This window comes from Podarcis muralis, chromosome 13 (assembly GCF_964188315.1).
Source record: "Podarcis muralis chromosome 13, rPodMur119.hap1.1, whole genome shotgun sequence".
NCBI classification, from domain to species: Eukaryota; Metazoa; Chordata; class Lepidosauria; order Squamata; family Lacertidae; genus Podarcis; species Podarcis muralis.
Window position 1 is genome coordinate 5,106,274 of NC_135667.1, and position 12,750 is coordinate 5,119,023.

The following is a 12,750-nucleotide window of genomic DNA, read 5'->3' on the forward strand; positions in this document are numbered from 1 at the left end:
CTCCACTGCGTGAAGAATGGGCTCAATAACGACCTTCCTCAAAAGGTTATCATCCCTGGGGGAGCTATCGTTCACACAATGCATCTAACAAATGCAAATAACGGGATGGTGATAGCAAGAGAAGACAAGGAGGAGGAGTCTCTCAGTTATGGCAGCAGCGTTGCTGGGTGTCTGTCAAGCAGGGCAGGCAGTCGCAGGTAAAGGGATAGCTGCTGAGAAGCCTAGGAGAGAGGGTTGGCCTCCCCTGGATCTGCTAAGGGGAGGTGTCTGGGGAGGCAGCCGTGCCTCATCCTGACCCTTCTGAAGCAGGTTGGGCCACTCACCTTCCATGGGGCTGTTGGCATCCATCCGGTTAGCAAAGACAATGTCAACGTACTCCAGCTGAAGCCGCTGCAAAGAGCCTTTGAGTCCTGCGAAAGAGCAGCAGGGAGTAAGGACAGGGGTGGCATAGGGAGCCCCAGAAAGGATGGAGCTTAGAGCAGACTTCGCCCACCAGGTGCCCTCTGGGGGGTGGGCACTGCAGCACCCACCAAGCCCTGCTCCAGCCCCAAAAGGAAAGCTTGCCCCAGAGGGAAGAGCCCCCAGCTCCAGAAGCACATCTCCTATCTCCTCCAGGGGCTCTTCCAAGCCAGCTTCCTATTGCGCATGCATCCTGATAACATTCGCCCAGACATCTTGGACTCTGTCAGACTCAGAGCCACCCTTGGTAATGTCTTCTGTCATTTAATGAGGATCCAGCCCCATTTGCCTGCAGGGAATGTAGGTGAAAGCAAGGGCTACCCCACACTTTCTGGAGCATTTGCCCCATAGCAAAAAAAGGGGGGGGGGAGTCCAAACTTTGGGGAAGTGGGATTCCTTGCACAAGGCCTCCCAATTGACTTTAACTCTGCACCCAGAATCCCACTTCAAAATAGCAGAAATTGGGAAGCTCCCCAGAGATCTAACTATTGAGAATGGCATCAGGAAAGAACCCCGTGTCCCCAACTCCCATTCACCCCAAATCTCATCTTCTTCAACCCCTCCAAATCCTTGTACCCTTTTGCCACCCCTCTGGTAGTTCCCAGATCCCTCAATCCGCCAAATGCTTTTGCCGTCCAGCATATTGTGGTCACTTTCTTCCCTCCCCCCCCAAACCCTGAAATATCAAGCCCAGCTCCCCCCTTACCTTCAATGATGTGTTTCCGCGACAGGCCTCTCTCCGTCTCAGCCCTTGGAAGAAAATAAGGAAAAAACCCTGAACGTTAATGAATGTTAGAAAAATGTTGGAATGAAGTTATATGGCTTTAGTAGAAATGTTATAAGGAATTAAGTATAAATAGATTATTAGAGCATTAAAGGGAAAAATAAGGTTAGAATGTGTTAAGACAATTATAAGATAGAAAATAGAGGAAGATGGAAAGGAATTGCTGAAACAATTAATAGAAGTGGAATACAAAAAGGGAGGTGTGAGGAGGTCGTGGAAATTAGTGAAAGAAGGATAAAATATTGAAATTGGACTGTGTTTTAAAAGGTTTTTGTTTTGTTTTGTTAGTTGTATGTTAGTGTTTTGCAGTTTTTTTTATTTTATTGTATTATTGTATGTTTTTTCTTTTTTGGTTTTTTGTAGTGTTGTGTTCAATTTGTTGGAAAACTAATAAATATTATTATTTAAAAAAAACCTGAATGTTAGGAGGAGCTTTGGGGGTGCTTAGAGCTGTTTCACAGTGAAACGGACTCCTGTGGAAGGCAGTGGACTCTCCCTTCCTGGAGTCTTTTAAGCAGAGCTTGGGTGGCCCCCTGTCATGTCCCTTCTAACTCTACGATACTACGAAACTGAGGCACTGCAAGCCGTTACCATTTACCCACTGCTGCCCTTTGGTGGGACAGGAGGCAGAGAGGTCAATGGAAGGAGAAGTCAGAGATGATTGTGACGTTAACATATGAGAGTGCTGGAGGTGAAATAGTTAAACAGGGAGCAGTGAGGAGTTTGTTGGGAGTTGGGTGGAGTGGGAGTGAATTGGGAAAGAGTCTGTGGGTACTTTGAGTTAGTGTAGAGAAATAAGAACTTCTGTTTATTTATTTCAGTTTAACAAACATGTGGTTTCATAAACGGTATCGGTCCATTACAATCATAGGGTGCCTATCCAGACCTATAACTTCCACTACCTGCTCTCACTCACTAAATCACCTCTCAGATATTTACTTGTCTTCCTAGCAGCCCCTAACTGTTACTGACTCAGCTTATTTCTCTACACTAACTCAACATACCCACAGACTCTATTCCAACTCACTCCCACTCCACCCAACTCCCAAAGAACTCCTCGCCGCTCCCAGAGCTGGTTTTATAGTCCCTCTGACTCCACCCCCCTGGGTTCTGATTGGGTAACCTGTTTAACTTCCACAACTGGACAGGGCCACTGCTCTCCACACACGGCAAATTCAACTCTCACACACAGATTCCTTCCCTACAACCCCTTTCCATCCCATTGATTCACTAGGTCCCTTGAATACTTACTGGCCTCCCCAGTAAATCTTGGTGGTGACAACATAGCTCGAACGCCTGTGGAGCAGAGAGAGGAGAAATTAGTGAGGAAATGATCCATAATGAATTGAAAAAAATGTTTAAAAGTATTTCCCCCCCAGATAAACCCCCGGAGTCCTTTCTGTTGGGGATAATCTAGACTGAAATTCCCAGGTGTCAAAAAAGATTATTTATGTATGCCACTATTGCGGCCCGTGTTTCGTTAGCCCAAAAATGGAAAACGAGCGAGGTCCCAACTAAAGAAGAATGGCAACTTAAGTTGACAGAATATGCACAACTCACAGACTTAACATATAGAATGTGAGAACAAGAAGAACATACGTTTAAAGAAGATTGGAAAGCGTTTATTGAATATATGGGAAATAACTGTGTACAGCTGAAAACGCTGGCATCATTAAGATAAATTCAACAGCAGAAACAAGTTTTGATGGATGCAAGAATGAAATACTGAATAGTGTAGTTTTTGTAAAATATGCAGAGATTTATGATATGTAAAATGAACCACGGAAAGAGAAGAAGGGGAGTCATTGATATCTTAAGGATGTAAAATGAGTAATTTAAATTGTAAAACAGAAAACTTAACAAGAATTATAAACAAAAGAAGAAGAAAGAAATTAGTGAGGAAGCTGCGATGCAGCGGTTGGCAACCCAAAGCACCGCTTGCCAAATCTGGAAGAAGGCGGAAGATATTGATGGACAGGTGGGCAGCTGTGAAACGGCAACAGACGCTATGACTATTCCTGGACCAGGAAAGCTCGGCCAGCATAGTTCCTGCACTGGCTACTTCAAGACCAGATTGCTGTGCTGCGCTCTATGTAGGGCTTCCCTCGCGCTTGATCCGGAAGCTGCAGTTAGTGCCGGATACTGCAGCACAATTGCCGGCAGGAGTGAGACCCTGTCGGCATGCAGCGCCTCTGCTCAGAGATTTGCCCTGGCTGCCGATTTGCTAATGGGCCAAGTTCAAGGTGTTACTATTAGCATAAGGTAAAGGTAAAGGGACCCCTGACCATTAGGTCCAGTCGCGGACGACTCTGGGGTTGCGGCACTCATCTCGCTTTACTGGCCGAGGGAGCAGGCGTACAGCTTCCAGGTCATGTGGCCAGCATGACCTAAGCCGCTTCTGGGAAACCAGAGCAGCGCATGGAAACGCCCTTTACCTTCCCACTGGAGCGGTATCGATTTATCTACTTGCACTTTGACATGCTTTCAAACTGCTAGGTTGGCAGGAGCAGGGACCGAGCAACGGGAGCTCACCCCGTCGCGGGGATTCGAACCACTGACCTTCTGATCGGCAAGTCCTAGGCTCTGTGGTTTAACCCACAGCGCCACCCGCGTCCCTACTATATTAGCATATAAAGCCCCAAACAATGAGGGACCAGTTTACCTACGAGGTCACCATACCAAATGTGCCCACTTGACCACTTTAATCCTTGGAACTGGCACTATTCCAAGCGCCATGTGAAACATGTTTTGCATTTGTAAGAAATTCATCTTTTAGTACAGCAACACCCACCCTTCGGAACTCCCTGCCTCTTGATATCGGACAGGAACATTCACTGCACTCTTTTTGGCACCTGCTGAAACAAACCTACTGAGATATCTCAAATGCCGGTGTGTTTTTAGTGTACTGCTGTTTTAATTTTTTTGAATGATTTATTACATAATTGCTTATACCAATAATTTGGTCAATTCTCTCTCATTAGCATATCTTAATGATTCTTAGATATACGCAGTTACAAATACTGTCTACCATCAACCGAAGACAAGCCACCCCGCTCTCCAAAGAGTGTAAATCCAGTTATATAGTTAACAGAATGTTCATTATGTTTCCATTTCAACTGGTGAACTCTTTTCATTAATTGCTTTGAATTTTTGTTTACAATCAAATGGTATATGCATTTTAGGAAATCAATAAGTAGTAAACGTAAGTTTACCTCCATCCTTTGCTCTTCAAGATATTCCCCAATGTTTTTTCTGCTCTGAATAATAAAAGACAGAATTTTATGTATATATGTGTATATACGGTACACACACACACATATATCTGGTTGACTCCTCAGAAATTCCTCAAATAAATGACCTTTAATATCTACTTCCAATCATCTGGTGTGACTTAGAACAAGAAACCCCTCTCTCCCCCCCAAAAAAATAGTCAAAAGGACTGAAAAGAGCAACTGACAAAATGGCCTTCAGCATGGACACAAAGCCAGCAGACGGTTTCTGCCTTGCAGGGTGAATTTATTTTGTTTTTTTCCGCCTTCCAGCAATAAGGATCACAAGCAAACTGCAAAGGAACAGCTTCAGATGCAATCAGTGTCAAGCACAGGGGGTTGGGATTTTTTGGGCTTGGTGCTCTGTACTGATGGGCCTTGAAGTTGTTTACTCTCACTGCCATATTTTATTGGGAAAATACGGTATTTCAGTTTCTCAAGGGCAACTTTGCTGCTGAGCTGAATTCGGTTTCCCATCAAAACTGGCACATCAAAACTGGCACATCGGTTAACACAGGGGCACTGTTACCCCTTCCAGATTTATAAGAAACCAATTTTTCCGGATGGCAGCACCTACCTCTGGAACTCCCTGCCTATTGACATCAGGCAGATGCCTTCACTGTACTCTTTTCAGCACCTGCTAAAAGTATTTTTTGTTCCGACAAGCCTACCTAGACATGTGGAATGTTGGTGTACGTTTTAATTTGTTTTTAGTTTATTGCTAATTATATTATTTGAATGCTTTAAATGGTTGTTTTGACTGATTAATTTTATTGTTTTATACTATTTGTAAAGCACTTTGAGGTGTTTTTTTTAAACAACAACAATCAACTGGTGTATAGATTTTATTTTAAAAGCTTTCAAGGAAAATGTCAGTGCAGGATTCATGAACTAGAAGGTACCGGTATATCTACAAATTTGATTTTATTTGTTTGGGGCTCAACTGAGACTATAGTCCTCTTTCCCATGACTATAGTTCTCTTTCTCTTTCCCAGCAAAATTAGAGAGACGAGACATTTTCCATGCTGGGCTTGAACGCAGCTGAGCCAATCCTACTCGGCCCCCACTGCTAGCATCCCATCCATCGTATAAATATGGCAGATGAATTTAACACGCCATGCTAGCTGCATCTGACAATGTGCCCTGCTAGATCATGAAAGCTAATGCTACAATAAATCTGTTCATCTTTAAGGTAGCCACAATACTTTTTGTCGTCATAACCGCAGCTAACTAAGATAGTGACAGCTGCTGAACTGTGATATGGAATATACTACATTTCAAAATTTAATGAAATGGCATAGATTTCTCTCTCCGCCCCTCCGCTCCCCAATATTTTGCATTGTTTGCTCTGGCCATCTCTGGGGGTTGCTGTTGTTGAATTGTCTTCATTCCTGATCTATGGAAGCCCCTGCTATTGCTGGCGCAAGGAGACGCTACCTGCGTCCTCCGTTCAAATTATCTCACTCACCCAATCACTTTACATCACCCTGTGGCAGGTTGCATCCCCGTCCCCACTTGCCTTCCTTCAGAGCCAGCTAGCCCCCAAATTCAGCCTGACAGAATCATGTCACGGGGCTTTAATTACCGCATTCTGAAAAGCCTTGAGACAGCTCTTTGCTTTGGACATGTCTGGCGGGCAGACGTCTCACAGGACAGCAAGGGCTGAGTTTACTGTAATCCGTAGGGAAGGGGAAGATTTCACACCCGGGCTATTTCCTTATCCCCAGCCATCAAGCCAGGTCTCAAACTTAGAACAGGCCACACAGAGAAGAGTAAAGGTGAGAGGGCTTCTGAGCATGGGAAGAGTACCACTCTTCTACCACTGCCTAGGAAGGCTGGGCCGATAAATCAGATGGGTTGGCTCCCAGATTTGAGCTTTCGGGGCCTTCTTCTAGCGAAACCACCGTATTTTTCGCTCTATAGGACGCACCCGACCATAGGACGCACCTTGTTTTAGAGGGGGAGAACAAGAAAAAAAATATCTCCCCCTCTCTGTTCAGTGCCCCTTCAGTGAAGCGGCAGGAGAAACAGAGCCCCTTCCATTTCTCCTCCCGCTTGGCTGAAGGGGCGCTGCGCAGCTCTCCCTCTCTGCTGAAGCCAGGAGAGTCTTGCTTTCCCAGCTTCAGCAAAAGGAACCCGAAGCCTGCGGAGCGCAGTGGGAACTCGTGCTGCGCTCTGAAGGCTTCAGGTGGCTATCCCTGAAGCCTGGAGAGCGAGAGGGGTCAGTGTGCACCGACGCCTCTCACTCTCCAGGCTTCAGCGAAAGCAACGTGAAGCCTCCGGAGCACGGAGGGAGCGCTCCCTCTGCGCTTCGGAGGCTTCGCGTTGCTATCGCTGAAGCCAAGGAGCCTGCATTCGCTCCATAGAATGCACACGCATTTCCCCTTAATTTTTGGAGGGGAAAAAGTGCGTCCTATAGAGCGAAAAATACGGTAGTTACTGAGAGTGACTTGGCAGGGGGAATGCAAGTGCCAAGACCCCTACGATTCCCCTTCCAACCCCAGAGAGACTCGTTCATGTCATGCAGCTCAGAATAAAGATGGCCACAGACTAGGGTTGCCAGCCGCGTGGCAGGCAGAAATTCAGAAGGCGTTGCTTCCTCCCGTGCGGGAATGCAGCTTCCCCTGTTGAATTTCTCCCTGTCACACAGGGCTATTTGAGGCGCAGGCAGAAAGGTGGCAGCAATCCTGCAAAGAGCCGAGGGCGGAACAGCCAGACATACTTGCCAGAAGCATAGACCTCGGCCGTGTCAAAGAGGTTGACCCCGTTCTCGTAAGCGATGGTGAGCACATTTTCCGCCATCTTGAAAAAAACAACGAGAGAGGGAGATAAGTGTCAAATAATGGCTGGCAGGAAAATCTCCAGAAGGGAGGAGGGTAGATGGGGCATGGGGCTCGGACTTACCTCATCTGAGATCTGCGACCCAAATGTTACCCAAGTACCTGCAAGGGGAGAAAACAAGATCTTGAGATGGATAGGCGCAGCCAGGCCACACTCCTAGCTCTACCCAAGAGCTACCGTGAAAGGCCCATTGGACACAGCATAATCTGAAGGGGGGCTTGCTGATGTCAAGGTAGGCTCTGGCAGATTATGGCCTTGGGGCTTGTGAAGAGTGCCCCTGAGCACGTACAAACTGCCCTCCCTGCATTACTGCCCCAAAGCAGTCATATTGCAACCCCCTGCCATTCCTAGTGTCCCTCTTCTCCCATGAACTCACCCAGGCCGAGACAGGAAACGCGAAGCCCCGATTTGCCAAGGTTCCTGCAAAAAAGGAAAAAAGGAGGAACTTCAATCCAGGCTAAACCAAAGTTAAGATAAATGTTTTGCTGTGTGGGAGCCCCTTTGAATCCTGCAAGTGAAGTGCTCTCACAGCAACGCTTTACCACTGGAGATTTCATATAACTGTATGCTGGGTCCTGTAAACGTATATCTATCTCCCTATACAAACCTGCCCAGGTGACAAAAGCCTTGAGTGAGCACCTTCTCTCAGTCCCAGGCTTGGCTGGTGAAGACACAGGAGAGAGCCTTTTCGGTGGTGGCTCCCATATTGTGAAATTCCCTCCCAAGAGAGGTTAGACTGCTTCCTCTTTGCTTTCTTTCTGCCAGCAAGCTAAGACCTCCCCGTTCAGAAAACCAAGCTCCAGACGATGCTGCCAGGGCAAACTATATTTTATTTGCTGGTTCTAAATGAGTTCTGACGTATTTTAACTATGGCTTTTATGCCTTCATGTTGTTACGCACCACCACAATCTCCCAGCAGCGTGAGATTCCAGGAATTCCAGCACCTGCCCAGAGTTCAGTTTTCTTGGAACGAAGGTCAGCAGAGCCTTAGGATATATGGTTTTGTTCACACCTGTTTACAATCTGAGCACAAGATGAACGACTCGCGGCATTAATGCCCCCAAAGATATTCCTTCTCTTTAAGTCGCAGCTTTGTATCCAGCACAAAGCAAGCAGGTCTCTGTGCCTCCAGCTCCCAGCCTTTATCCTGCCCACTCATACACAGCTCTGGCTACTAGCAGCTAGGGGAGGCAGGTGGAGGAAAAGCCCACCCATTTGCCTGCAAGGGGGGGGGCATGACTTAGTTGGGGCTCTTGCAACCAATTCAATTCTTTTGGGATGTTGATGAGGACACTGAAGTGGCCAGTTAAGGTCACTGCCTTACAAACTTGTCTGACCAGTTCAACAACCTCCTCTGATAGTCTTCTTCTTCTTCTTCTTCTTCTTCTTCTTCTTCTTCTTCTTCTTCTTCTTCTTCTTCTTCTCCTCCTCCTCCTCCTCCTCCTCCTCCTCCTCCTCCTCCTCCTCCTCCTCTTCTTTTTCTGCGATCCCTCATAGCTGAGTAAGATTGTCTTCCATAAACACGGTCTTAACAGTGAGTCCGTATGTGACTTTGTTGTTGTTGTTGTTATTGTTTAGTCGTTTAGTCGTGTCCGACTCTTCGTGACCCCATGGACCAGAGCACGCCAGGCACCTCTGTCCTCCACTACCTCCCGCAGGTTGGTCAAACTCATGCTGGTAACCTCGAAAACACTATCCAACCATCTCATCCTCTGTCGTCCCCTTCTCCTTGTGCCCTCCATCTTTCCCAGCATCAGTGTCTTCTCCAGGGAGTCTTCTCTTCTCATGAGGTGGCCAAAGTACTGGAGCAGAGGCCAATTCTGGATCCACACGTCCTTCCGCAGTGGGGACATTGGTTTCTGGGCAGGAGTTGATCACGATGTGGATTTGCCAAGCGTGCCTTTCTCTTAGCACGTTTCTCCCTTGCGTCCTGAGTTCGAGTGTCTTCAAAGCCCATGACATATTTGGTAAAGGCTGTTCTCCAGTTGGAGCGCTCGCAGGCCAGTGTTTCCCAATTGTTGGTGTTTATACTACAGTGGTACCTCGGGTTAAGTACTTAATTCGTTCCGGAGGTCTGTACTCAACCTGAAACTGTTCTTAATCTGAAGCACCACTTTAGCTAATGGGGCCTCCTGCTGCGCCTCTGGAGCACAATTTCTTTTTTAAAAAATAATATTTATTAAAGATTTCCAAAAAAGTTAACAACCCAACAAAGAAAACCACAAGAAAAACAACAGCAAACAAACATCAAAAAATCCCAATAGAAAAAACACCCAAGAAAAAGAAAAATACAACAAAAAAATTTAGTGTAAAAAGAACACTCTTTCATTTTGATAACTTTCAATACCTTATTCTCATTTACTTCCACCCGCCTTCCCTTCTTGTATTCCAATTTAAAAATTAGTTCAGCAAGATCATTAACTATTCATCTTAAGCCTTTATCCTTCTCTTTATAATCTATTTATCTTGGCCACTTAAACCCCATCATTTCATTTTTAATGCCCTCAGCATTCATAGATTTTACAATGTTTTTGTAGATAAACTTTAAACTTCTTCCAGTCCTCTTCCACCTGCTCCTCTCCTTGATCTCGGATTCTGCCGGTCATTTCAGCCAGTTCCATATAGTCTATTACTTGCATCTGCCATTCTTCCCTGGTGGGTAGATCTTGCGTCTTCCAATGCTTTGCAATAAGTATTCTTGCTGCTGCTGTGGCATACATAAAAAAAGTTCTATCCTTCTTTGACACCAATTGGCCGACTATGCCCAGGAGAAAGGCCTCTGGTTTCTTCAAGAAAGTATACTTAAATACTTTTTTCAGTTCATTATAGATCATTTCCCAGAACGCCTTAATCCTTGGGCACGTCCACCAAAGGTGAAAGAATGTTCCTTCAGTTTCTTTACATTTCCAACACTTGTTATCGGGCAGATGATAAATTTTTGCAAGCTGGAGCACAATTTCTGTTCTCATCCTGAAACAAAGTTCTTAACCTGAAGCAATATTTCTGGGTTAGCAGAGTCTGTAACCTGAAGCGTCTGTAACCTGAAGCGTATGTAACCCAAGGTACCACTGTACTGTACACTTTTTTTAGATTTGCCTTGAGACAGTCTTTAAACCTCTTTTGTTGACCACCAGCGTTACGCTTTCCATTTTTAAGTTTGGGATAGAGTAGTTGCTCTGATAGAGTATAACCCTCACAGAGTACATGAAACCCCAGAATTGGAAGGGACTCAGGCCAAAATCTAAACTTCCCCTCCCAAACCCACAACAGTATTTTATGAAGTTATATATATATATATATATATATATATATGCAGGTTTTGGTGTCCTCGGGTGTCTTCCCGTGTAAAAGTTGGGGTGTCTAGGCGACGTTTCGACGAGGTCTCACTCGTCATCTTCAGGCTGGTGCTTTCGGCTTCTTGTTACTGGAACAGAGCAGGATCTCAGTGTTTGAGTTCCTATAAATACTGTTGAGGGGTGTGGTGTATAGCCTCCAATGTTCTGGGCCGAGAGGAAGTTCCCAGGCTAGTGTGCCTTTTTTTCTTTTGTTCCTTAGTTGCTTGAGGGATATCTTGAGTGATTTCTTGAGTGATATCCTGAGTACCACTTAGGTGGGTCATTAGGTGTGGATTAGTTGCTAAAGCCTTTGTGTCTTGACAAAGACCACTTGACAACTGAGTTACAGAATCTCTCAAATGTGTTAATTGCCAATGGATACCAGCAAAACAGGGTTACGAAGCTAATCCAAAAAGAAACACCCCCCAAAAACCAAGACACAGAAGAAAACAATGGCATGGCCCTCCTTCCTTATATCAAGGGCACTACAGATAAAATTAGCAAAATCCTCCATAAACACAATATCAAAACAGCCTTTTGCGCCAACCAAAAGATAGCCAATATCCTCAGAAACCCCAAGGATAAAATCCAGTTGGAAAACCAAGGGGTCTATGAAATACCCTGCAAAGTCTGCCCAGCCACGTACATTGGACAAACAAACAGACGAATAAATGCACGTATCGCAGAACACAAGAATGCCGTCAAAAAAGAAGAAAAAACTTCCTCTCTTTTCCAACACATGAAAGAAACAGGACACGAAATTAATTTTGCAGATTCCAAATTGCTCTCTAACATGGAACATCACCACAAGAGAATAATCATGGAAGCCATCGAGATAGAGAAACACCCTCACAACATGAACAAGCGTGACGACACATCCCGCTTGCCAGACATCTGGAAATTAGCCCTCCCCACAAAAAACTGACACCAGATCCAGAGGCACACAGAACGCCATCACCAATCAACCACACCAGACCCAAACCCAGACCCTCTCCACAGATAAATTACAGACACCATCCAGTAGCCAAACCATGATGGCACCTCCGGATGCTGCACCCCCCTGCAATCCCTACACAGATCTGGCTGGCACAGGCCACAAAACCACAGCTCGCCCCTATACACGAAGCCAAGCCAGAGCACAACTACAGCCATCTTCTCAGAAAAACTCTTCACAAAGTTCAAGAGGTCAAGACACAAAGGCTTTAGCAACTAATCCACACCTAATGACCCACCTAAGTGGTACTCAGGATATCACTCAAGAAATCACTCAAGATATCCCTCAAGCAACTAAGGAACAAAAGAAAAAAAGGCACACTAGCCTGGGAACTGCCTCTCTGCCCAGAACATTGGAGGCTATACACCACACCTCCTCGACAGTATTTATAGGAACTCAAACACTGAGATCCTGCTCTGTTCCAGTAACAAGAAGCCGAAAGCACCAGCCTGAAGATGACGAGTGAGACCTCGTCGAAACGTCGCCTAGACACCCCATCTTTTACACGGGAAGACACCCGAGGACACCAAAACCTGCATTCCTATACCCGTGAAAATCTACGAAAGCATATATATATATATATATATATATATATATAAATATGTCGCAAGCCGCCTTGATTCCCAACTTGGGAGAAAGGTGAGATAAAAATGCATTAAGTAATAATAATAACCATTATTATTATTATTATCCCCAAATGAGCCCACCAGACTGCTTCAATCGGTGGAATTGGCACTTTTACAGGTCCCGCATAACACCCTTTCTGCACTTGCAAGAACTGCTCCTTGTAACTCCCTGCTGGGGAAAAAATATTGTTTAGACAAGCCTACCCAGGTGCTTAGAAAGCCGAGGTGAGTTTCAACTTGTTTAGTGCTTCAACTTTCTGTAAGTTACAGCTTTCTAGTGTTGTAAATTATTCTTAGTGGTCATTTTATTCCTTTATCTCTCCCCCCAAACTGCTTTGAGGTTCTTCCTGCAATCAAGGAGTGCAGAACCTTTATGAAATACTAATACTAATAGCATCACAGAGCGACACAGTCTCTCCCCCAAGGACATTTCCATCAAATC

The 12,750-nt window shown here is 45.4% G+C and overlaps 1 protein-coding gene across 2 annotated transcripts in view; it reads right to left on the reverse strand.

Moving 5' to 3' along the window:
- Positions 1 to 12,750, reverse strand: part of KCNAB3 (potassium voltage-gated channel subfamily A regulatory beta subunit 3) — a 36,795-nt gene that overhangs the window by 14,715 nt on the left and 9,330 nt on the right. For both annotated transcript variants that reach the window (XM_028703282.2, XM_028703283.2), the window contains exons 2-8: positions 7,730 to 7,773; positions 7,417 to 7,454; positions 7,235 to 7,314; positions 4,456 to 4,500; positions 2,495 to 2,539; positions 1,166 to 1,209; positions 324 to 410 (exon numbers count right to left, since the gene is read on the reverse strand). In XM_028703282.2, coding sequence (XP_028559115.2) covers positions 324 to 410; positions 1,166 to 1,209; positions 2,495 to 2,539; positions 4,456 to 4,500; positions 7,235 to 7,314; positions 7,417 to 7,454; positions 7,730 to 7,773 — 383 coding nt within the window. The remainder of the gene's footprint in view (positions 1 to 323; positions 411 to 1,165; positions 1,210 to 2,494; positions 2,540 to 4,455; positions 4,501 to 7,234; positions 7,315 to 7,416; positions 7,455 to 7,729; positions 7,774 to 12,750) is intronic.